The sequence below is a fragment of the Balaenoptera borealis genome, assembly GCF_965194805.1.
Source record: "Balaenoptera borealis genome assembly, chromosome: 4".
NCBI lineage: Eukaryota > Metazoa > Chordata > Mammalia > Artiodactyla > Balaenopteridae > Balaenoptera > Balaenoptera borealis.
In genome coordinates this window covers 19,333,595-19,358,821 of record NC_138861.1, presented here as the reverse complement: position 1 = coordinate 19,358,821, position 25,227 = coordinate 19,333,595, and the positions used below count along the sequence as shown (strand labels likewise).

General features: G+C 36.2%; 1 protein-coding gene and 1 pseudogene across 6 annotated transcripts in view; one reads left to right on the top strand and one right to left on the bottom strand.

Annotated features, from left to right (window-relative positions):
* EIF4E (eukaryotic translation initiation factor 4E) overlaps window positions 1-25,227 on the top strand; it is a 127,195-nt gene that overhangs the window by 98,587 nt on the left and 3,381 nt on the right. For 3 of the 5 annotated variants that reach the window (XM_082391780.1, XM_082391777.1, XM_082391776.1), the window contains 4 exons: window positions 11,345-11,451; window positions 17,954-18,049; window positions 20,303-20,366; window positions 22,078-22,191. In XM_082391780.1, the coding sequence (XP_082247906.1) occupies window positions 11,345-11,451; window positions 17,954-18,049; window positions 20,303-20,366; window positions 22,078-22,191 (381 nt within the window). The remainder of the gene's footprint in view (window positions 1-11,344; window positions 11,452-17,953; window positions 18,050-20,302; window positions 20,367-22,077; window positions 22,192-25,227) is intronic. The other 2 variants (XM_082391778.1, XM_082391779.1) reach the window with 1 other exon arrangement.
* LOC309628572 (replication protein A 32 kDa subunit pseudogene) lies at window positions 22,199-25,179 on the bottom strand (annotated as a pseudogene). The gene has a single exon. The product of its transcript is annotated as a replication protein A 32 kDa subunit pseudogene (transcript).

Here is a 25,227-nt window from a genome sequence, read left to right as displayed (position 1 = left end):
GCTCCGCAACAAGAGAAGCCACCGCAGTGAGAAGCCCACTCGCCGCAACGAAGAGTAGCCCCCGCTCGCTGCAACTAGAGAAAGCCTGCGTGCAGCAATGAAGACTCAATGCAGCCATAAATAAATAAATAAATAAATAAGTACTTAGCAAATTAAGACAAATAATGAATAATTTGAGAATCTATTATAGTTAATTGAGGCTTATGCTTAACTGAGGATTGACCTGAAAGTTTTGTTTTTGTTTTTTTGCCACACCGAGCGACTTGCAGGACTTCAGCTCCCAGACCAGGGATTGAACCCAGGCCATAGCAGTAAATGTGCCAAGTCCTAACCACTAGACTGCCAGAGAATTCCCCTTTTTAGGGTTCTTTTAAAAATATATTTCATCATTCTTATTTGGCATATGTCCATAATTATAAGTCATTTTAGATCAAAGAATTTTATTTGTTTGGCTAAACCAGGTCTTAGTTGTGGCACACAGGATCTTCGATGTGGCGTGAGGGATCTTTCATTGTGGCATGCGGGATCTGGTTCCCTGACTAGGGATTGAACCCGGGCCCCCTGCATTGGGAGCACATAGTCTTAACCACTGGACCACCAGGGAAGTCCCTGATCGAAGAATTTAATATAGCACGGCCATCATTCTGGACATTACTTCTCATTGTATATACTACCATGGATTCAAAAGGTATAGGGGATTGGAATTTCCCCATAGAATAGACCACCCCTACAGAATTAACCTGAAAGTTTAAAATAACATCCTACATGGCTATTACTTTTGTTTTGCTTTATCTAAGTTGAAAATAAGAAAAAAAGCATCCTGATTATTTCAAAGATAAGAGATTTTAAACAAAAAAATAAAACAAGTTGAAAGAAATGACAGAAAATGATTTTATAATAAGGCGTGTCTCAGTAGTCTCAAACAAAAAAAATATTTTCCTTTGCAATAATTTGCAACATAATTGCAGACTCAAGAAGCTTACAGGGTGGCGGACTTCTCAGGTTGTGCAGTGGTTAAGAATCCAGTGGTTAAGAATCCGCCTGTCAATGCAGGGAACACGGGTTCAAGCCCTGGTCTGTGAAGATCCCACATGCCGCGGAGCAACTAGGTCCATGCACCACAACTACTGAGCCTGTGCTGTAGAGCCCACGAGCCACAACTGCTGAGCCCATGTGCCACAACTACTGAAGCCCATGTGCCTAGAGCCTGTGCTTTGCGACAAGAGAAGCCACTGCAGTGAGAAGCCTGCGCACCGCAATGAAGAGTAGCCCCCCGTTCGCAGCAACTAGAGAAAAGTCCGTGCGCAGCAACGAAGACCCAACACAGCCAAAAATAAAATATAAATAATTTTTTAAAAAAAGAAGTTTACAGGGTGGGGACTTCTCTGGCGGTCCAGTGGTTAAGACTTCGCCTCCCAGTGCAGGGGGTGCGGGTTCGATCCCTGGTCAGGGAGCTAAAATCCCACATGCCGCAGGGCAACTAAGCCCACATGCCACAGCTGGAGAGAAGCCCACACACTGCAACGAAAGATCCTGTGTGCTGCAACAAAGACTCAATGCAGCCAAAAAATAAATATTAAAAAATATGTGCATTAAAAAAGTTTCTATTGATTACGAATGGATTGTTGTGATAAGTATATGACCATAGCAAAATACGACCTGAGAAAATTTGTACTGAGAAAATATGCCCTTTTAATACATTATTTTTAATATTAATGTTTTCATAAGTAATTTTCATCATGAAAATGATTTCTGAATCTTACTAGATTTGGTCTGTGCCATGTGAAAGTATTTTTGTAGAGTATTTGAGTATTTTTTATTCTGTCATGGAAACAATTGGCTATTAATCACTTTTGCTTTATTAAGAGGATTTAAGAAATTCAAATAAGTTAAAATTTGAACATTTATTAAACTGTAGATAATAATTTAAAAGGCTAAAAAAGATGGGAATTCCTGGCGGTCCAGTGGTTAGGACTCTGCACTTCCACTGCAGGGGGCACAGGTTCAATTCCTGGTTAGGGAACTAAGATCCCGCATGCCTCACGGTGTGGCCAAGAGAAAAAGAAAAAAATCTAAAAAAGAAACATCAATACAGCGCTTACATTAAAAAAAGGTTTCAAATACTGAAAAGATTGTTTATGGTTAATAAACATTTTTTTCAAAGTGTTTTAGAGCATTTGTCTTAATCTAGCATGTTTATATAATATTAAAAGCAAAGACTGAAAGAGTTTAAACTAGTATAATTATTCATACATCTACACAATCATTTAAAGATGAGTAGCTCTTTTTATTTCAGTTACAGGAAAACCCCAAAATTATGTATTATTAATATAAAGGCTAAAATTTCAGTTAATGTAGAATGTAAAATTCAAAGGAACGTTTTTTAAGGAAGTGAACATATTTTTTTCTGAGTTATTACCTGCTTTTAGTTCTTATATATCTAGAGACTTTTGGTACCATCTAAGCTTTCCATCATTCTCCTAATGGTGAAAAGAGTAGAATAAGAGAAAAGAAAGGAAAGTACTAAAGGAGTTAGGAAGTGACATTTTGTACCCTATGAAACTTGTAATTACTCATAACCGTAATTGATTGTCTTTTACATGCTGCTGAGGTAAAAGGTGTAAACAAGTGCTGTGAAAGTATGGTTTGTAATGAGGATTGTGAACTTATGAGTATGTTTTACTTATCATTTGTCTTTTTTTTTTAGAGATGGTAGCTAATTCTTTTTAATTTTATTTATTTATTAATCTATTTTTTGGCTGCGTTGGGTCTTCGTTGCTGCACGCGGGCTTTCTCTAGTTGTGGTGAGCGGGGGCTACTCTTCGTTGCAGTGCACAGGCTTCTCGTTGCAGTGGCTTCTCTTGTTGTGGAGGCTCTAGGTGCGCACGCCTCAGTAGTTGCAGCACATGGGCTCAGTAGTTGTGGCTTGCGGGCTCTAGAGCGCAGGCTCAGCAGTTGTGGTGCATGGGCTTAGTTGCTTAGCGGCATGTGGGATCTTCCCGGACCAGGGCTCGAACCTGTGTCCCCTGTATTGGCAGGCAGATTCTTAACCACTGTGCCACCAGGGAAGCCCTTTCTTTTAATTTAGGTAAATAAGAGAATTTGCAGTATTTCTTAACTTTGGGAGGAAGAGTATCTTTTTTCTTTTTTGAGCACCCCATGAGGCATGTGGGATCCCAGTTCCCCGACCAGGGATCAAACCTGTGTCCTCTGCAGTGGAAGCTTGGAGTCCCAACCACTGAACCGCCAGGGACGTCCCAGGAAGAGTATCTTTTATTCACACATCCAACCTCACAAATCCATATATACCCAGTCCTTTGGGAGGACCATCGTTATTATTTTAAACTCCACTAGGCATCATTATTATTATTCCTTTAAACTATTAGTAGTCTTTTATATATTTACCCACGCATTTGCCTTTTCCAGTGCTTTTCATTCTTTTTTGCACTTCCATTCTCTCATCTGGAAACTTTTCTCTCTAGCCTGAAACTTTCTTTTGGTGTTCCTCTTACTTTGGACCTTGGGTGTGAGAGTGTGTTTGTTTATGAGTTTGTGTGAGTCTGACTTTACTTCTCTATTTCTGAAGGATATTTTTCCTAGGCACTGAATTCTTTTTTCTTTTTTAAAATATTTATTTTTTTGGCCATGCCAGGTCTTAGTTGTGGCACATGGGATCTTTGTTGTGGCGAGTGGGATCCTTAGTTGCAGCATTCGAACTCCTTTTTTTTTTTTTAAGAGAAACAAAATGAACAGTTTCATTTACGACACTATTTACAGTCCTTTCAGCCTCTCAATATTCTAGGATAGTATATAATGATTTACATAATTTCTCTCTGTAACATCATAATTTGCGTCAAAAATCTTGCTTCCAGAAGAAAATTCTTATTACTTAACATGAATCCCTATAATATTTATTGTAAAAATGCCAATTCTACTATTAATAATAGAGTAATAAAGTCAGTAATATGTCTATGTAATAATATGCAGTGAGTAACAGTTTATCTTGTCATCAACTTAATAAAGTCCAAACATTCCCAAAGCAACCAGGATTTTGAGAATTACAGAGTCTGGACATCATTGCTTGCAGTTACCCAGTTGTCCACTAGAAAGCTGGTATAAACTGGCACTAACATTTTTAAGTGACTTTGGGAATCACTTTTACATATAAAAAATTCAACTAAAAAAATCAAAGAAAAATATATGGTATTCCAAGCATTGTTCTTTATAATATTTCAACTTTTTGCATTGATTAAAATACAATCTGAGACAAAGTAAAACTGTGTTCAACAATTTCCAGAAATACATATAGTATCCATACATATGAAAAGACCCACCTCAATAAAACAAAATAATATTTAATATTTTAAACATTCAGAAGCATATGAATGCATTAGAAAAGGTCTTTGAAAGCTACATAATAAACCAGTAGTTAAATCAGGAGAGGGATCCTAGGTTTGAGTAAGGTCAAAGGTGAGTTTTTAATTTCTGTTGATTTTTTTTTTTTCCAAAAATCGAATATATGTGTGTGTGTGTGTATATATATATATATATATATATATATATTTAGACAGTAAACATGGTTTGTTTTTGCTTCTTTCCAATAGAATACATTTGATCACTTTTTTTTTTTTTTATAGAGCAGGTTCTTATTAGTCCTCAATTTTATACATATCAGTGTATACATGTCAATCGCAATTGCCCAATTCATCACTCCACCACCCTCACCGCCCCCGGCTTTCCCCCTTTGGTGTCCATACGTTTGTTCTCTACATCTGTGTCTCAATTTCTGCCCTGAAAACCGGTTCATCTGTACCATTTTTCTAGGTTCCACATATATGCGTTAATATACGATATTTGTTTTTCTCTTTCTGACTTACTTCACTTTGTATGACAGTCTCTAGATCCATCCACGTCTCAACAAATGACCCAATTTCGTTCCTTTTTATGGCTGAGTAATATTCCATTGTATATATGTACCACATCTCCTTTATCCATTCGTCTGTCAATGGGCATTTAGGTTGCTTCCATGACCTGGCTATTGTAAATAGTGCTGCAGTGAACATTGGGGTGCATGTGTCTTTTTGAATTGTGGTTTTCTCTGAGTATATGCCCAGTAGTGGGATTGCTGGATCATATGGTAATTCTGTTTTTAGTTTTTAAGGAACCTCCATACTGTTCTCCCTAGTGGCTGTATCAATTTACATTCCCACCAACAGTGCAAGAGGGTTCCCTTTTCTCCACACCCTCTCCAGCATTTGTTGTTTGTAGATTTTCTGATGATGCCCATTCTAACTGGTGTGAGGTGATACCTCATTGTAGTTTTGGTTTGCATTTCTCTAATAATTAGTGATGTTGAGCATCTTTTCATGTGTTTGTTGGCCCTCTGTATGTCTTCTTTGAAGAAATGTCTATTTAGGTCTTCTGCCCATTTTTGGATTGGGTTGTTTGTTTATTTAATATTGAGCTGCATGAGCTGTTTATATATTTTGGAGATTAATCTTTTGTCCGTTGATGTGTTTTCAAATATTTTCTCCCATTCTGAGGGTTGTCTTTTCATTTTGTTTATGGTTTCCTTTGCTGTGCAAAAGCTTTTAAGTTTCATTAGGTTCCATTTGTTTATTTTTGTTTTTATTTCCATTACTGTAGGAGGTGGATCAAAAAAGATCTTGCTGTGATTTATGTCAAAGAGTGTTCTTCCTATGTTTTCCTCTAAGTGTTTTATAGTGTCCGGTCTTCCATTTAGGTCTCTAATCCATTTTGAGTTTTTTCTTGTGCATGGTGTTAGGCAGTGTTCTAATTTCATTCTTTTACATGTACCTGTCCAGTTTTCCCAGCATCACTCATTGAAGAGGCTGTCTTTTCTCCATTGTATATCCTTGCCTCCTTTGTCATAGGTTAGTTGACCATAGGTGCATGGGTTTACCTTTGGGCTTTCTATCTTGTTCCACTGATCTGTGTTTCTGCTTTTGTGCCAGTACCATATTGTCTTGATTACTGTAGCTTTGTAGTATAGTCTGAAGTCAGGGAGTCTGATTCCTCCAGCTCCGTTTTTTTCCCACAAGACTGCTTTGGCTATTCGGGGTCTTTTGTGTCTCCATACAAATATTAAGATTTTTTGGTTCTAGTTCCGTAAAAAATGCCATTGGTAATTTGATACGGATTGCATTGAATCTGTAGATTGCTTTGGGTAGTATAGTCATTTTCACAATATTGATTCTTCCAATCCAAGAACATGGTATATCTCTCCGTCTCTTGGTATCATCTTTAATTTCTTTCATCAGTGTCTTATAGTTCTCTGCATACAGGTCTTTTGTCTCCTTAGGTAGGTTTATTTCTAGGTATTTTATTCTTTTTGTTGCAGTGGTAAATGGGAGTGTTTCCTTAATTTCTCTTTCAGATTTTTCATCATTAGTATATAGGAATGCAAGAGATTTCTGTGTATTAATTTTGTATCCTGCAACTCTACCAAATGCATTGATTAGCTCTAGTAGTTTTCTGGTGGCATCTTTAGGATTCTCTATGTATAGTAATATGTCATCTGCAAACAGTGACAGTTTTACTTCTTCTTTTCCTATTTGTATTCCTTTTATTTCTTTTTCTTCTCTGATTGCTGTGGCTAGGACTTCCAAAACTATGTTGAATAATAGTGGTGAGAGTGGACATCCTTGTCTTGTTCCTGATCTTAGAGGAAATGCTTTCAGTTTTTCACCATTGAGAATGATGTTTGCTGTGGGTTTGTCATATATGGCCTTTATTATGTTGAGGTAGGTTCCCTCTATGCCCACTTTCTGGAGAGTTTTTATCATAAATGGGTGTTGAAAGAAAGGTTTTTCTGCATCTATTGAGATGATCATATGGTTTTTATTCTTCAATTTGTTAATAAGGTGTATCACATTGATTGATTTACATATATTGAAGAATCCTTGCATCCCTGGGATAAATCCCACTCGATCATGGTGTATGATCCTTTTAATATGGTGTTGGATTCTGTTTGCTAGTATTCTGTTGAGGATTTTTGCATCTGTATTCATCAGTGATATTGGTCTGTAATTTTCTTTTTTTGTAGTATCTTTGTCTGGTTTTGGTATCAGGGTGATAGTGGCCTCATAGAATGAGTTTGGGACTGTTCCTTCCTCTGCAATTTTTTGGAAGAGTTTGAGAAGGATGGGTGTTAGCTATTCTCTAAATGTTTGCTAGACTTCACCTGTGAAGCCATCTGGTCCTGGACTTTTGTTTGTTGGAAGATTTTTAATCACAGTTTTAATTTCATTACTTGTGATTGGTCTGTTCATATTTTCTGTTTATTCCTGGTTCAGTCTTGGAAGGTTATACCTTTCAAAGAATTTGTCCATTTCTTCCAGGTTGTCCATTTTATTGGCATAGAGTTGCTTGTAGTAGTCTCTTAGGATGCTTTGTATTTCTGTGGTGTCTGTTGTCACTTCTCCTTTTTCATGTCTAATTTTATTGATTTGAGTCCTCTCCCTCCTTTTCGTGATGAGTCTGGTTAATGGTTTATCAATTTTGTTTATCTTCTCAAAGAACCAGCTTTTAGTTTTATTGATCTTTGCTATTGTTTTCTTTGTTTCTATTTCATTTATTTCTGCTCTGATCTTCATGATTTCTTTCCTTCTGCTAACTTTGGGCTTTGTTTGTTCTTCTTTCTCTAGTTCCTTTAGGTGTAAGGTTAGATTATTTATTTGAGATTTTTCTTGTTTCTTTAGGTAGGCTTGTATAGCTACAAACTTCTCTCTTAGAACTGCTTTTGCTGCATCTCATAGGTTTTGGATTGTCACGTTTTCATTGTCATTTGTCTCTAGGTATTTTTTGATTTCCTCTTTGATTTCTTCAGTGATCTCTTGGTTATTTAGTAACGTATTGTTTAGTCTCCATGTGTTTGTGTTTTTTACGTTTTTTTCCCTGTCATTCATTTCTAATCTCTTAGCTGTGTCATGTGAGATCTAGTTCCCTTACCCCGGATTGAACCCGGGACCCTTGCATTGGGAGTGTAGAGTCTTAGCCACTGGACCACCAGGGAAGTCCCCTCCTAGGCACTGAATTCAAAGTTGACAGTCTTTTCCCTTCAGCACAGGGATGTTATTCTGTTGTCTGATGGCTTCCAAAAGTTCTTTTGAGAAGTTAGCAGTTATTCTTATTTTTCCATTGAAAGTAATGCGTATGTGTCTTTTTAAAATTTTTCTTCCTAACTGCTTTTAATATTGCCTCCTTTCGTTTTCAGTAGTTTGAGTCTAATATGCCCAGGTCTAGTTTTTTGTTTTTTTTTGTTTTTTTTTTTTGAGGTGGATCGTTTTTAAAGTCTTTATTGAATTTGTTACAATACTGCTTCTTTTTTTTTTATGGTTTGGTTTCTTGGCCATGCGGCATGTGGGATCTTAAGCTCCCCAATCAGGGATTGAACCCACACTCCCTACATTGGAAGGCGAAGTCCTAACCACTGGACCGCCAGGGAAATCCCCCAGGTGTAGTTTTGTTTGTGTTTATACTGCTTGGAGTTCCCTCAGTTTTTTTAATCTGACTTGAGTCCCTCATGTAATTTGGTAAATTTTGGTTATTTCTTTCTTTCTGTATTCTTTCTGTCCCATTCTTTCTTATCTTGTCCTTGAACTTTTTAACCATCTTGACATTTCTTACTATCTGTTTTCCCCTCCTCTGTGATTATTTGAATATTTTCTATTGACCTGTCTTTGAAGTTCACCAGTCTTACATTCTGTTGAGTTGTTTCTTGTTATTCAATAAGCTCTCAATTTCAGACATTGTAGTTGGCAGTTCATTAATGTCTATTTGATTCTTTTTAAAAATTGATTTCAATTCCCTTTTCAAATACTCCTGTTTTTTCTATCCTTTTTCCGCATCTTCTATTTTATTTATTTGTTTGTTTGTTCATTTGTTCATATTTGTGGCCACACCATGCGGCTTGTGCGATCTTAGTTCCCCGACCAGGGATCGGACCCAGCCCTGGCAGTGAAAGCACCAAGTCAACCACTGGACCACCGGGGAATTCCCTCCATCTTCTATTTTACCATAGTAATCATAGTTACTAAGACTTTGTCTGCTAACTCTGTTAATCTGGATTATGTATCTGATATCTGGATGTCTTTCTATGGACAGTTTAATCTCAATCATTAGTTGCTATAAAAAATTTTCTTTGTATGTTTAATAATGTTTGATTGTTTGCTAGGTATTGTAGATAATATTTATAGAGGCTCATGCTTCTGTTATTTTCCTCCAGAGTATAGAGAGTCTGGTTCTTGGGGGGCAGTTAATTTATTTATCAGTAGATTACCTTGATCCTGTCAGGGATTAGTTTTAGGATTTGTTAGGCATATGTATTTCATCTGATACCTAGGACATGGCCTTTCTTGAATTTCATCTGAAAGTTGAGGATTTTCAACCATCCACTGTGGCTGGGTCCGAACAAGTTTTGCTAATGCTGTTCAGGCTCTGAAGTCTTGGCTCAGCTGTTCCCTGCTAGGCTACCCGGAGTTGCACTCTGAACATCTCAGTTTAGGAGTCATAGCCAAGGACTTTAGGGGTTTTTACATAGATTTTTGAGGCTCACTCCTCTGCAGCTCACTTTTCTCTGGTACCCTGTCCCCCAAACCCACCTGCCTTATCAGTCCCTAACTGTTGGCTATTTTCTCTGTTAACTCAGACTGCCTCTGTCTGGAGACCATCATTAATTTTAAGCTGGTAGAGTAAGGAATGGCATTTGGTAATGATCATCTATTTGAAGATGTAAATTGATTGTGATGAGGAAATGCTGTTAAAAATGATTGGTGCTCTGGTGCTGTTAAGGCATTGGCTACTCTGTGTATGTAAATTTTAGGGCCTTAACTACTCTGTGTAAACATTTAAATTTATTCAGTTAAGTAATCAAGCCAGTAAGTTCCTATTGGTGTAGGGTTGTGATCATTGGCATTACAGTTGTGAGCAAAATCAAGATAAAGCTCTTGCTATGAGTGACTTCATAGGCTAGTAAAAAGTAGTTACTGGAGGTGTCTTGTTGATAAGAAGAATGTATTTTATTTTGTAAAATGTGTATCACCTGTCTGCTCCTGAAGTCATTTTTTAGATGATACATCTCTGATTTACAGAATGTTGTTAATGTGAACATATATCTGTATTGTTTTGCTAGTTGGATTTAAATCTGATATCCAAACCCTTGTTGCAGTGCCCTTTTTTTTTTTTTTCAAAGAACGCAAACATATCGTTCATGTGATTTTTTTTTAATTTATTATTTATTTTTGGCTGTGTTGGGTCTTCGGTTCGTGCGAGGGCTTTCTCTAGTTGCGGCAAGTGGGGGCCACTCTTCATCGCGGTGCGGGGACCGCTCTTCATCGCGGTGCGCGGGCCTCTCACTATAGCGGCCCCTCCCGTTGCGGGGCGCAGGCTCAGTAGGTGTGGCTCACGGGCCCAGCCGCTCCGTGGCATGTGGGATCTTCCCAGACCAGGGCTCGAACCCGTGTCCCCTGCATTAGCAGGCAGATTCTCAACCACTGCACCACCAGGGAAGCCCCACCCTCCTTTTTTGTATCAGCTTTTGTTTCAGCTTCTGGTCCCTTTTCTTAGCTATGTGTTGATACCAATTTACAGTAGGGTGAAGAGTTACATGGATTAATGTGGAGAACACTTATTATTCCCAGCCTCCTTTTTTCCCTGACATTTTCAGATGACAATTATGTCTAGCCTAGAAGAATTTTAAGTTCAAGCCAATGTCCAGCTTTTTTGCTTAGGGCCAATTGAAAATGACAGAAGTTGCTGAACTTTGTTACCATATATAATAACAGTGTAACATGAAAGCAAGGACCTGTGTAGTATTGTCTTGATCACTTTATAAAGATTTTTGTGTTTGTGTCATTGTGATATAGTTAATATACTCTCCAAACTTTAGTTGTATCCCCCCCACTTCCACTATGCACCGTGTTTGGTATGTTAAGAAAGGTACTTGATTTTCCCAACTTTTTTCCATGGTCTCTAACAATCTTATATTAAAATGTGTAAGTGGAAGATAACAATATACAAAATTATTATGTTTTTAAATTTGAGAAACCTTTTGTTCATAATGAAGAGATGCTAGAATGAAGAGTCTGGTGCTTAGAGTTTGATCTGTGGTCTATTTTATCCAGTGCTTCTCCTGTTAATTCATTCTCCTTAAAAAAAATGTGGACAATATTGGTTCAAATTTATTTAGAGTATTGCTGTCATAGGAATTAATTTTTCACAGCATTGTGAATTAACTATATTGCAATAAAAATTTAAAAATAAAGAAATTTCTTAATGTTATTTCATGTTAAGAAGTTCATAATGTTTAATTATTTTCCACTAGGAAACCACCCCTACTCCTAATCCCCCACCTACAGAAGAAGAGAAAACAGAATCTAATCAGGAGGTTGCTAACCCAGAACACTATATTAAACATCCTTTACAGAACAGGTAAGCTTTCTGACACATAGGTGTTCTGACTTAGGCAGCAAGGTAAATGGTGGATGGGACAGGTTTGGAGGGAAAAGTTAGATGAGACTAGTTTTAGATAGGTGAAGGATTCCGTTTTCATTTGGATGACCCATGTCTAGCAAGCAGTTTTATGTGTGAATCTTGAGCTCAGATAGTAGAACTTTGAAAGAGTGGTTTGAAATTCATTGGTAATTGATGGTAATTGAAACCACAGTAGTAAAAGAGTTCTCACAACAGAGGCTTGGAATATTAGCACATAGGGCATTTTTTTGAGTAAGAATGCCTATGAAGAGAACAGTCTTGTGGTTGCCAAGTGGGAGGGGTGCGGGGGAGGGATGGGCTGGGAGTTTGGGATTAGCAGATGTAAACTGGTGTATCTAGAATGGATAAACAGCAAGGTCCTACTGTATAGCACAGGGAACTATATTCAATACCCTGTGATAAACCATAATGGAAAAGAATATGAAAAAGAATATATGTATATGTATAACTGAGTCACTTTGCTGTACAGTAGAAATTAACACAACATTGTAAATCAACTGTACTTCAGTAAAATTAAAAAAAAAGAATGCCTTTGAAGGGTATAGACATATAAACTGTATAAACTAGGAAAGAGTGCTTGGTCATGGAAACCTAGCAGATGGTTTATTTTAAGGACAAGATAAGCATATTTGCCACAGAAAGGTCAAACGTTCATTGGATTGAACAATAAGTCCTTGCTAACATTGGAGAAAGTTTAGTAGAGCAGGTGATGGAAAAAGATTGGCATAGTTTGAAGAGTGAATAGAAAGTATACAAATGTATAGAGCAGGAATAGGCAATTTGAAGTTGGTCTGTGAAGGAGAAAAGAGAGCTAGGGGATGTGGAGTCTGGAGATTGGTTGGTTGTATTTAAGAGAAGTTAGGTGAGGAAAAGAGGAGAGTTTAGGATGAGTTAAGTTTTCATAGTTACTGTGTAGTAGTTTAATAGTTCAGTATATGGTTTTTCCTATCTCTACCCTACCACTTCCCAGTATGTTTGTGTTTTTACTTAATTGTCTTTCTGGCTTACATGATGAAAATTAACACAGATTCATTGAGAGCTGATGGTGGGAAGAAAATGGCAACTCAGAAACATTGTAAGAATCTGGAGGAAAGTAAATTGGAATTAACTTTTGAGGATCTTTAATTCCTTTCATTAAAGGAATTAACTTCTGAGGATCTTCAGTTCCTTTCATTCCACCCACTCCCAGGCCTTTTACTCTCTTTACTTTAAAGATCCCACGAGACTGTCTATAATTTAGTTTCATTTATCTGAAAAATGTGTTGTCCTTTTATGTCCCTTTATTTTTTATCATTTCTTCATTATCATGGTAGACCTATTGAAATAATAGTCCAAACACATTCAGTAGTTTTTTCATAGGAGACCTGTGGTTCAGCAGTTCTCCAGACATTGGGAATTGTCAGCTCGTGAGGGAGATGTCAAAGGTCAAATAGTCCATAAAGGGTAAAAATTCTTCCTCAGGAAAGCATTGTGCGAAAGGTAATAGTTGAACAGTTGATTAGTGGCAATTTCCAAAACTTTTAAAGTATTTTTTTTCATCTTTTCAGTGGTATATAAAAAGCTAGCTCTGTCTTCTGACTGTGAGCACAGTTCTTAGTATTGCTGTTTTGTGGGGAGAAGTAATGAAGGCATGTATCCCTCATAGCTTAAGTGAAATCTGAGAAGAGATTCCTGTCCTATCAGTGAACAAACTGATTAAATCCTAAAATGAAGTTTGTGAGGATTTCAATTTCTCTTATCAGTTCTATTTCTTGTGTAAAATAGTATCATATGGAAAACTATTTTAAGACATTTTTGGTTCCAATTTTGGTAGTTTCTTCATTATTTACTTCTTGTAAATATTGCAGAATTATGTTTTCTTTTTTAAAAAACCACTATAATTATTATAAGAAAGATTAAATCATTGGGGTACAAAGTATATAAAGTAAAAGTTCTCCGCTTTTTTCTGATACCTTCTTCCCCATTTTGCTTTTCTCCATTCCCCAGAATAGTCAGTGTTAAAAATTTGGTTTGTATTTTTCCAAAACCTTTCAATATGCATATATACTTTTTTTATATAGATGGCCATACTGTTGAGTTTTTTTGTTTGTATATGCAGGTTTTTTTTTTTTTTTTTTATGCAGGTTTTGACTCATTTTAAACCACTGCCTTGTATTAAATGAATATATAGTCATGAATTTTATCAGGCTTACATTAATGTGTATATAGAATTTTTTTCTATTTACAAACAGCGCTATAACGTATACGTCCTTATATTTTTTTTTGCACTTGTGTGAATATATCTAGGGTAAAATTTCAGAGTTCTTAGGTTAAAGACTACCCTTTAACTACCTTTGTAGATATTGCCAAATTATCCTCCTTTATCAGCTTAGACTCTTAACAGTTTAAGAGTTACTGGTTTCTACATCCTTGCCAACACCATCAATCTTTTAAATTTAATTGCCTGTCAGATTGGTTCTAGTCTGATTTGTGAAAACAGTGTCTTATTGTTTTAAATTTGCATTTCTTTTATTGAAATTTCAAAACATTTTTGTTGAAAACAATCGCTTATTTGTGTTTTTACCTGTGAGCAGTCTGTTCAGTTCTTTTGTCTGTTATTTTCTTTGGGGTTTTCTTCTCGTTTATTTCCAAGCATTGTGTATTAAGGATGTTGACCCATTCCAGGGGGGATTAGGTTGAAAATGCATTTCCAAATCATTTGTCTTTTAACATTGTCTAAGGAGTTATGTTATTTTAGAGGTTTTTGATTTTCATGTAATCAAATACCAGCTTTCTTCCATGGTTTCTGGGTTTCATGTCAGTCTTAGGAGAATTTTACTCACACAATTATCCTATTTAATAGCTGCCTAGCAGTCTCTTGCATTTATTATATTATATATATTATATTTTATATAAATCTTACTTCTTTGGGCTCATGACCCCTTTACATTCTTAAAAATTATTGAGGATTCCACAGTGCTTTGGTTATGTAGATTTTTATCTATTTTCATTTGCTATATTAGAAAATAAACGTTTAAAAATGTAAAATTATATATGTACTTAACCCATTGCATGTTAATTAAATAATTTTTATGAAAAAAATTTATTCAAAATAAAAAATACGTAGTGGGAAGGATACGTAAAAAATACACAGTGGGAAGTATTTTTGTAAATCTTTTTAAGTGCCTGACTTAATAGAAGTCAGCTGGATTTTCATAGTTGCTTCTGCATTGTCTTTAGAGATAAGTTGTTTCAGAGAAAGTATGAGAATAAAATACGGCCTCAGACAGGTACATGGTTGGAAAAGGGAGGAGAAATTTTAATAGCCTTTTAAAATAATTATGACTATCTCCTTCCTTTGATGCTAGGTTTCTTATATGTTAGCTGCATTGTAGAATCTGAAACCATATCCAAGAACTTTTTCTACTCTGTTACATTAAAATCCATTGGTCTCTCTTGCATTTGGAATGTATCCTTCACCCATGCACACCACTGGTCATTTGGAAAATATTGGTTCAGTGAGTTTGCACATCTTCCAGATATTGGCACTTTTCATTATATGATATCAAAACAATAACATTAATTATTATCACTACCTAAACTCATCAGAAATATCGTCAAGTTTTATTAAGTTGTTAAGCTCACAGTGACACATGCAGGCTTTCCAAAATTCTGATTTTCTCCTGAAAGCTCAAATTTTAGCAGCTGGCTCAATCTGTTCATTTTTCAAGAAATAGTCATGGTTGATCAGCCAGTCTTCTTCCAAGTAAAAGTGGTGCTCTTTGAAAAAAGTAACTAGTTCACCTCACAACTCAACTGCCTAAGCATTGTATTGATATTTGGTATGCAAAAATATTTTTTGTGCAGAAAGAGACATGTACACAGATTGAAATTTAACGAAACCAGTAGTTTTTACTGCTGGTTTCCATTCAGTGGCATTCTTAACTGAAACTGACATTATTACTGTGAGAGTTGGTGATAATAAAGGATACAGTGACTAGTACAAATTGGTGCCACTGTATAATTCTTGCTATGTACGGCACTGGTAGGTTTACCAACCGTTGCTTTTGCATCATCAGTGCAGATATCAACACAGTGAAAAATAAAATGTCTTAGCATTTTTATGAAATACTTTTTACTCATCAGCGCTCCTTGAAAGGGCCTTAGGATCCCCTAGGGACCTGTAAACCACATTTTGAGAATTGTCGGTAGGCACTTAAGATGTTTCCAAAATTTTCCAAAATTAAGAACGTTCCTATACAAACATTTTTGCTTAGTTATCCAATTATTTTCTTAGGATATATCTTTATATGTTTAATGGCTGAATGCAGTTTTTTTTTTAAAGATGGAATTAAATTTTATTATTATTATTTTTAATTGAGGTGTAACAGTTTCAGATGTACATGATTTAATATTTGTATGTATTGTGAAATGATCACAGTAAGTCAACATCCATCACAATACATATTTATAAATTTTTTTTTCTTGTGTTGAGAACTTTTAAGATTTAGTCCCTTAGCAACTTTCAAATTTGCAATGCAGTATTATCACCATGTTGTACTTTACATCCCCATGACTTACTTATTTTACAACTGGAAGTGTGTATCATTTGACCCACTTCATGCATTCCCCCACCCTTGTGCCTCTGGGAACCACCAATCTGTTCTCTGTATCAGTGAGCTTGGGGTGGTTTTTTAGGGGGTAGTTTTTTTTTTTAAGTTTTTTTTTTAAGATTGCACATATCAGCAAGATCATACAGTATTTGTTTTTCCTGTCTAGTGTCTGATTTATTTAACTTAGCACAAAGTCCTCAGGGTCCATCCATGTTGCAAACAGCAAGATTTCCTTCATTTTTATGACTGAATAATCCATTGAAAATGTATATATATATACACCATATTTTCCTTATTCATGCCTTGATGGACATTTAAGTTGCTTCCCTGTCTTTGCTTATCATGGGGGTGCACATATCGTTTTCAAGTTAGCATTTTCATTTTCTTCTGATAAATGCCCAGAAGTGGAATTGCTGGATCCAGTGGTAGTTCTATTTTTAAATTTTTGAGGAAAGACTGAATTAATTTTAGAAATCCAGAGTACAATACTTGACACAGTGTGTGTATGTTTAATAGTTTTTCTGCCTTTGCTTTTTTAAAAAAATTTTTTTCCTTGATAGTGGGTTGGCAAATACAAATTATCAAGTAGGTGCTGAAATGCATCTCATTTTTATGTCTGAGATTATCAAGCATTAATCATAAAGTTATGAAATATATGTCCACTTGGAAACCTGTCTTCAGACAACATTTTTATCAATGAGTAAGTGAAATTCCCTTAGAAGTGGTATAGTAATTCAGAAAATACAATTTTACTAAAGATGAATCATACTGGGATGATAATACTTAAGCATAACTTTTATGTGACATGAGTTTGCCTTCAAAGTATTAGAATAAAACTTTTTTAGACAAAGTATATACAGATACATAGAAACTGGTATGCATTATTTCAGAATATATCTGTGGTAGTATTACTCAATGAATCCCTTTATTATATTCCCATTTTGTATGAGTTCCCCCCCTCCCCATTCCTAGTGCTCTCATTTCTCTCCTCTTGTTTCTCTGTAAGTTCAGCTTCCCTCTTCCCCACTTTCCTTTCCAGTTAAGTGCTCCTGGTCTGTTTTTTTTAAATAACTGCTTAATTATCTCTATCATAGCACTTAGGACATTGTAATTGTCTCTGTACAACATTTCTGTGAACTCTCTGTGGGATGAGCCTCAGTGGATCTCTAAGTATAGCAGAGAATCTGTTACATAGTAGGTACAAAACACATACTTTTCATTTTATTTATCTATTTATTTATTTTTTAGCCGCACCACACAGCTTGCAGGATCTCAGTTCCCCAAAGCCCCAAATCCTAACCACTAGGCCACCAGGGAACTCCCAAAATATATACTTTTTAAATGAAAGAAATAGAGAAAACTACTCATTTGCTACTATAAATAAAATTTTTATTTACTTTATTTATTTTTAATTGTGGTAAAACACATATATAAAATTTACTATCTTAACCATTTTTAAATGTACAGTTCAATAGTGTTAAGTACACCCCCATTGTTGTGCAACCAATCTCCCAGAACTCTCTTTATCTTGCAGAAAAACTTAAACTCTCTACCCATTAAACAACAGCTCTCCATTCCCCTTCCCTTTTAGCCCCTGGCAACCACCATTCTACTTTACTACTCTGGGTGCCTCATACAAGTGGATCATACAGTATTTGTCTTCTTTGATGGACTCATTTCATTTTCCTTCCTTTTTAAGGCTGTTTAATATTCCACAGTACATTTTGTTCATTCATCTAACAATAGACACTTCCCCCTTTTGGGCTGTTGTGAATAATGCTGCTTTGAACATGGATGTAAAGCTACCTCTTTTTTTTTTTTTTTTGACACTGACTTTCTGTTTTTAGATGGGCACTCTGGTTTTTTAAAAATGATAAAAGCAAAACTTGGCAAGCAAACCTTCGGCTGATCTCTAAGTTTGATACTGTTGAAGACTTTTGGGCGTAAGTAACCATTCATTTTAGGATGTTTGTTGTCTTATTAGTTGTGTAATTTTTCATTTTAAGTTGCATTCACAAAATGAAGGGTAAGGTGTGAACAGTTAATATTCACCTTTTTGTTTGTCCATCTTCTCACAACTGTTTGAATTGGTGATTGTTCCTCATCAGTTTTAGAAAGCTTCCGTCTTGTCGTCTTTTAGCTCTGCCTGTTCTCTATTCTTTGTCCTGAGATCTCTTTCGTTGAGAATCCTTTATTGTTCCTAGAACTTCCAACAACTTTTAGGAGCTTGTCCCCTTTCTTGGTTGCCTACATACATTTGCCCTATTCTTAGGTATTCCAGAGCTTTCTTTCTTAGGCCCTCATTTCTGCAGATTCTTTCCAGTATAATATCTGGATTTCCTGTGATAGAGATTCCAAGATTTCAAAGGCTGAACTGCTCATAATTCAGGGTTTGTCAAAGAATGACAATATCTCTGATGATAGTTTATTAATTTCATTATACTTCGTGATCAACATCAAGAAGAATAGTTGAAATATTTTTGAGATTTTGTTTTCAGATTTAGGAAAAAGTTAAGATTTCGGGGTCTTAAGTCTTTGCATGACTTCAAAATATAATTGAAAATGATAAAGTTCTTTTCAGGAGGTTTGGGAATATTGATTCTTTAAAAACAAAGTTGATTTAGTATGTCTTATTTGCTTGAAAAATCTATGGGGAGAAACTATTTGAGAACATGAAAGATACAACTTGTTAAAAACATTTTTAAGAGCTGTAAATTACCTAGCAGTTATCTAAGTATTCTAATTTGTTCAGCTGGTGTATTTTGGATCATACCAGTGATGTGATTCTTATGTTTTAATGTTAACTCCCTGAGTGTAGCACAAAGACTAACAGATTGTGATTAGAAAATTTATGCATGTAATGTATACTTCCTCCAGGGCAGAAACAATTTTCTGTATATTTCTAGTGCTTTGCCCATATTAGGCATTTAGTATGCATTTGAATCGCTGAAAACGAAGCATAGAATAATTAGAGAAAACTGTATATTGAGACCACTTTGAGTGGTCACTTTTAATTGAAAACATTGTTTAAGAAATTTTTTAAAATTTAATTTAGATATTTCACTAGCTTGAAGGTAGAAGCCTAGATCATTTGATCTCCTGAAGTCTATCACAGCAAAATTGTTATAAAACTGGCAACAGAGTAAGAATGCTTTGCCTGTCTCCAATATTTTATACAGAAGTGATGATCTTAGCTATATGACTAGTGACCATGGGTGGTGTTATTATCCTTAGTTAGATATTACTATTTGGGAAGTAGTTTAAAAATACAGATTCTATGGTTCCATCCTATATTTAAGGAATTAAAATCTCAAGAAGTAGGGTAAGGAACTTTTTTATATTTTTTTGGTTGCTATTTTAATAAATTTATTTATTTTTGGCTGCGTTGGGTCTTGCTGTGTGTGGGCTTTCTCTAATTGCGGTGAGCGGGGCCTACTCTTAGTTGCGGTGCGTGGGCTTCTTATTGCAGAGGCTTCTCTTATTGCGGAGCATGGGCTCTAGACAGGCAGGCTTCAGTAGTTGTGGCACACGGGCTCAGTAGTTGTGGCACACGGGCTTAATTGCTCCGTGGCATGTGGGATCTTCCCGGGCCAGGGCTCGAACCTGTGTCCCCTGCATTGGCAGGCAGATTCTTAACCACTGCACCACCAGGGACGTCCTGTTTTGTTTTTAAAAGCTCCCCAAAAGATTATTATGCTGATTTAAACTAGTAATGGTGTGTGGTGTTTGGGAACCATTGATCTGTTCCGCTCTTGGATACTTTCAAGGATAATAATGTTGACTTATTTTAGTCATGCAATCCTGATGGTCAGGGAGTTTGTCTTCCTTTCTCTTGATTTGTCTTCTTGTGTGTTTAAAACTGCTCATTAGCCTCACGGATTCTTTCATCTACTTAAAGCCACCTCATACCTCTCTTTTCAGTTTCTTGTATATACATATGTATGTATTCAGTTAACTAATACATCAAAATTGTTAGAATAAAATTATTAGAAATATTTTCTTGAAAATCATCAGATGTTGATTCTTGAAGCTGTTACTAAGATCTGTTTGGTCCATTTCAGAAATTGACTTCATGGGGGTGGGAAGTAAACATGAGTTTTTATCTTATTTTTATCATATTCTCTGAATGTATATGTACGCACCTAAACTTTGCATTACATATGCTACGTTTATAATTGTTCTTTTCTCTTACCTAGTCTGTACAACCATATCCAGTTGTCTAGTAATTTAATGCCTGGCTGTGACTACTCACTTTTTAAGGTATGTTTAATTGGTGATTTCATATATTTATTATAAGACTGGACCATTCAGGTATTCATTAAAAACTCTTGCCATAAACTTAGGAATAGTTAATGTTGTGATGCTTGGAGAATAATTAAATTAGCTTTACCAGGTTTTAGCATAAATATATTTTGCCCTATTTTAGTATAAATATTGGGTTGGCCAAAAAGTGCCTTTTTGGTAAAAATAAAAGACACATTTTTTTAAGTAAAAATAAAAGACACATTTAATTTAGTTAAGACATGTTTTAAAGTAATAGAACTACATTTGAAGCCCCGTAATTCATAGGTCTAGTTGTCTAGCTAAATTAACGTTGTTCTGTTTTGCCCTTCATTAAAACGTCTAGTGCTTTTCTTCTCTAATTGTTTTTGTTTTTCTTCTCTAATTGTATTTATTCAAGGCATGTTTTTCATTTTCTCCAAGAACTTTATTGAACAACGTATTCAGCCTTTGGTGTGGTTGGTGGTGGTTCATTCAGCTTGCCCAGGATCTCTCCCGTTCCACATTATTGTGCAGTATCCACTTTTCATCACCTGTCAAAACTTGTTTTAAAAACGAAACGTTTTCATTACGTTTAAGTAGAGAATTGCATGCTTGAATACGTTCAAGAAGGTTTTTTTAACTTATGTGGAACCTAAACATCAAACCGATTCATATAACCAAGCTGGTGTAAATGATTGTCAGCGCTTGATTTTGATATTTTGAGTATGTTGGCTCTCTCCTGTGTGGTATTACGTTGATTGTTCTCAGTTTATGTCTCGATTTGATTGCTATCGACTTCAACTGGTCTGCCTGACCGTGCAGCATCGTCCAGTGAGAAATCTCCAGCACAAAACTTTGCAAACCACTTTAGACACGTTCGATCAGTCACAGCGCCTTCTCCATACACTGCACAAATCTTTTTTTTGCATTTCAGTTGCATTTTTACCTTTCTTGAAATAATAAAGCCGAAAATGTTGCTTTTTTTCTTCCATCTTCAATATTAAAGTGGCTACATGAAAATTCACCAATTCTGATAAGTCTTTTTTTAAATGCACGCTGATATGACAGCTGTCACATACAATCTAACGAAATTGTTTTGAATGAAGTTAAAGACAACTGAGTGCTACTAGATCCATCTTACGGAAAAAACCAAATGAACCTTTTGGCCAACCCAGTTATTGAAATTAAGTGAGAGTCAGACTGTATGGGCACATCCTGTGATTGATTTTGAGGAGAACTTTGATCATCCAAATAGATCATCCAGTCCGTTTCTTCTTTATATATTTGAGTAGACTGAAGTCCAGAGTTTGTCAGGAATTCTTAGCCTGGAGTGTGTGGGTCCTTGAGATATTTATGAGTTTTGTCAGCTGGTAGTGGGTGGGACAGTCATTAGCTCTCTGAAATTTTGTAAGTTTTGTATATATTTTCTAGGTATAGAAATGTATACAGCTTCTCAAAGGTATCTGTTACTCAGAATGTTTTAGAGCCTCCAAATTAAGTGAAACCCAAGGTTTGATAGTTAACAAGTGCCCAAGTCAGGACTCTAATTTTGCTTTAAGTTTTGTGTGCTTTTTTCCCCACTACATCAATTAACAGTTTTATGGATATAAAGTGAATAGTTAATAGGGTTGTTGCTTGCTGTTTTTAGTGATGATCTCAAGTTAAAGTAACAATATTGTCTCATAGTGTTGTCTCCCTAACCTTGTAGGATGGTATTGAGCCTATGTGGGAAGATGAGAAAAACAAACGAGGAGGACGATGGCTAATTACATTGAACAAACAGCAGAGACGAAGTGACCTTGATCGCTTTTGGCTAGAGACAGTAAGGTTTTAAAATTATAAAGCTGTTTTGGAATACTTAAACTTAACTTACGTTACATTTTACATTGGTTACTTAATTCAAGACGAGATAAGGATTCCCACTCTAGCTAAGCCAGCACTTAATTTTGTTCTGTCCTGTGAATCTTGTATACTTCTTACATACTAGTACAGTGAAACTCCCTACCACATATTACACATCCAGAAAGTGATTGGCAGTTGACTCACCTTCCAGAATAAGGTCATCTTGGTCATTTCATTAAGTTCAAAATTATAGAACCTCTCACATTTTGTATGATGTAAGTTTTTTTACAATCCTGTTAGAGTATTGCTCTGTATACTAAACTTTTTAGATCAATGAAGGAAACAGTGAAATTGTAGCTTGATATCATTCAGCTTATATGTTGTGATGTAACTTGGAACTTTTGGCTTCATACGACATTTATTAAATATGAGATAATAGGCATTTTCTCTAGTGAAAGTTTTCAAACCCCAAGCTTTTAGGAGCAGGGATTATAGTTTCTTTTGTATCCCTATCACTTGACAGTGTCTGGTTTATAGTTAGCCCTTACTAAGTTGAGCAATAATAAATATTTCAGTGAATGGCTTTTTAAAGAAGAAGCTTAATTTTGCGGGAATTCTCTGGCGGTGCAGTGGTTAAGACTCCTGGCTCCCAATGCAGGGGGCCCGGATTCGATACCTGGTCAGGGAACTAGTTCCCACATGCATGCCGCAGCTAAGAGTTCATATGCTGCAACTAAGGAGCTGGCAAGCTGCAACTAGGGAGCCCGAGAACTGCAACTAAGGAGCCCGCCGGCCGCAACTAAGACCTGGTGCAACCAAATAAATAAATAAGTTTTTTAAAAAAGCAATTTAATTTTGGTTTTGGGAGAGATTATCAGTAATTACCATTTTAGAATTCTGCATTAAAAAGTGATTTCAGTTTTGCAGGATGACAAAAGTTCTGGAGATTGTTGGTACATTGTGAATATACTTAATGCCACTGAACCGTACACTTAAAAATGGTTAATATGGTAAATTTTATGTCATGTATTTACCACAGTTTTTTTAAAAGTTAGAAAATGTTCGTGAAAAACAACAAGAACAAGAGATAGTTAAACAGCTTTTTCAGTTATTCCATTAATATTTGTTTGCTGGCAAGTATAAGCAGTAGCAGAGCAAAGTGAATATTAATAAAATAATTCACCTTTTATGTGCCCTGACATCACTTGCCGAATTTGCTAAAAAAGTTAACAAAACTGATCATGTTCTTGGTATTAAAGAATCAAATTAACAAATTTTTTAAAGGCCAGGACAAAAAACTATATATCTATAAATATAATTTAGGCATTCAGAAAGCCGACTCTTTTTTTTTTTTCTTTTGCAATAGAACTTTTATTAAACATATGAATGTGCTTATTTTGTACAAAATACATACCTTACTCTCTGCCCCAGGAAACCACCATTCTAGAGCCCCATGCTTATAAAAACACACTTTGGGCAGCAGTTATGACAAGGTGAAAGAAAGTGCAATTCTGGAAGTAACAACACATAACCAAAGTGGGGAACAAAAACAGGCAGAGGTTAGTGGGCTTCATGGCTAGCTCTCTGCTGACAGGCCCTCGTCCTACTCTTAGCAGGAAACAATTTAGGAATAAAAACTCCTGCGTATTATTCAGGTAATACCGCCCAGCCCTCTTGGTAGCATCCCTCTTCCAATTCCATTTATCCTGATATTGTAACTAACTAATTTGTAACTTCTTTAAGAAATTCCGCCCTGGTTTACATCCCTGTCAGTTGCCCATATCCCTCTGAGCTTCAAAAACACAGAACAGTAGTAAGTTTCAAAAGGATGTCAATTGAAACCTTTTATAGATGAAACCTGCTTCCTAGAAGTCAACCTGCCAAATATATGCACAGCTGGAGACAAGAGATTGCATAAAAAGTCCAGCTGGAAAATATCTCGGGTACCCAATTAGATCCAGTTATTCTGCGTCTGTGGATTTAAAATAATCATCATCCACAGTGGAATAGATGTGTCCCTCGTTGCTTAGAAAATCCACAACTTGCTTGATTGAGGCTACGGTCATGTGTTGGAGCTGATTCTTGAGATCCTGAAAGTTCAATCCTTCAGGCCTTGGGCAAGCCTTAATCAAATTCAGTACCTGGTTCTGGGCCACAGTGAGGCCATTTGCTTGCATGAAGCTATTCCCACCAAAGTTCCCAGCTTCACCCATTCCTGGATTGCTGATAGGTGCTCTCCCTGCTGAGGGCTGGCTGTTAGACTTGCTCAGCATCATGTGTGCATTGACTACTTCCAGAATATGTGTGGTGAACTCATTCATATCCTCCAGGGGCATGATCTTAAAGGCTACCAGACTTTTCTTGTTCTGAAAAGATCTCAGATGACCAGCCACTTTCACATATGTTTCTGGAGGAACCACAGTGTTTTCACTGCTGGCATCATCTGTGTCAACCCACTGGCGAACATCCATGGGTGCAGCCATCATGTCATCTATTTTGTAAACAATGTTGGTTGCAGCCTTCTCTGCATTTCTGATTATCCCCACAATAGTGACCTGTGAAATCTCAACATTTCCAATTTTGAACACTTCATCAACCAGAGTAGCAGAAAGCAGCTGAGATATGGTACAGGGTACAATATGCTGAGCTGGGGCTCTAGATTTCTTTTCGGCCTGGGAAGGTGTCGGTGATCCAAAGCCCCCAGGGGACTGTGTGTAGCCTCCGGCTCCCCCAAAAGAGGAACTGCTATAGCTTTCAAATTCACTGGTCCACATCTTCGTCACGGTTCCCTCAGGAAAGAGTTCCAGAAGGTTCCGGCCTGGTGGGTTCCCCTAACCGCCTCCGGACCCTGCGGCGCCCGCTCCGCTATATCTAGTTTCGCAGGAGCCCCAGAAAGTCGACTCTTGATTTAAAAACTTTTTCAGTTTTGTGTATATACAAATACTTGAGACATTTGCAGCTTAATAAGCTGTTTATCACCTACTGAATGTAATTTGAGATTTGGGTTTATTCTTTT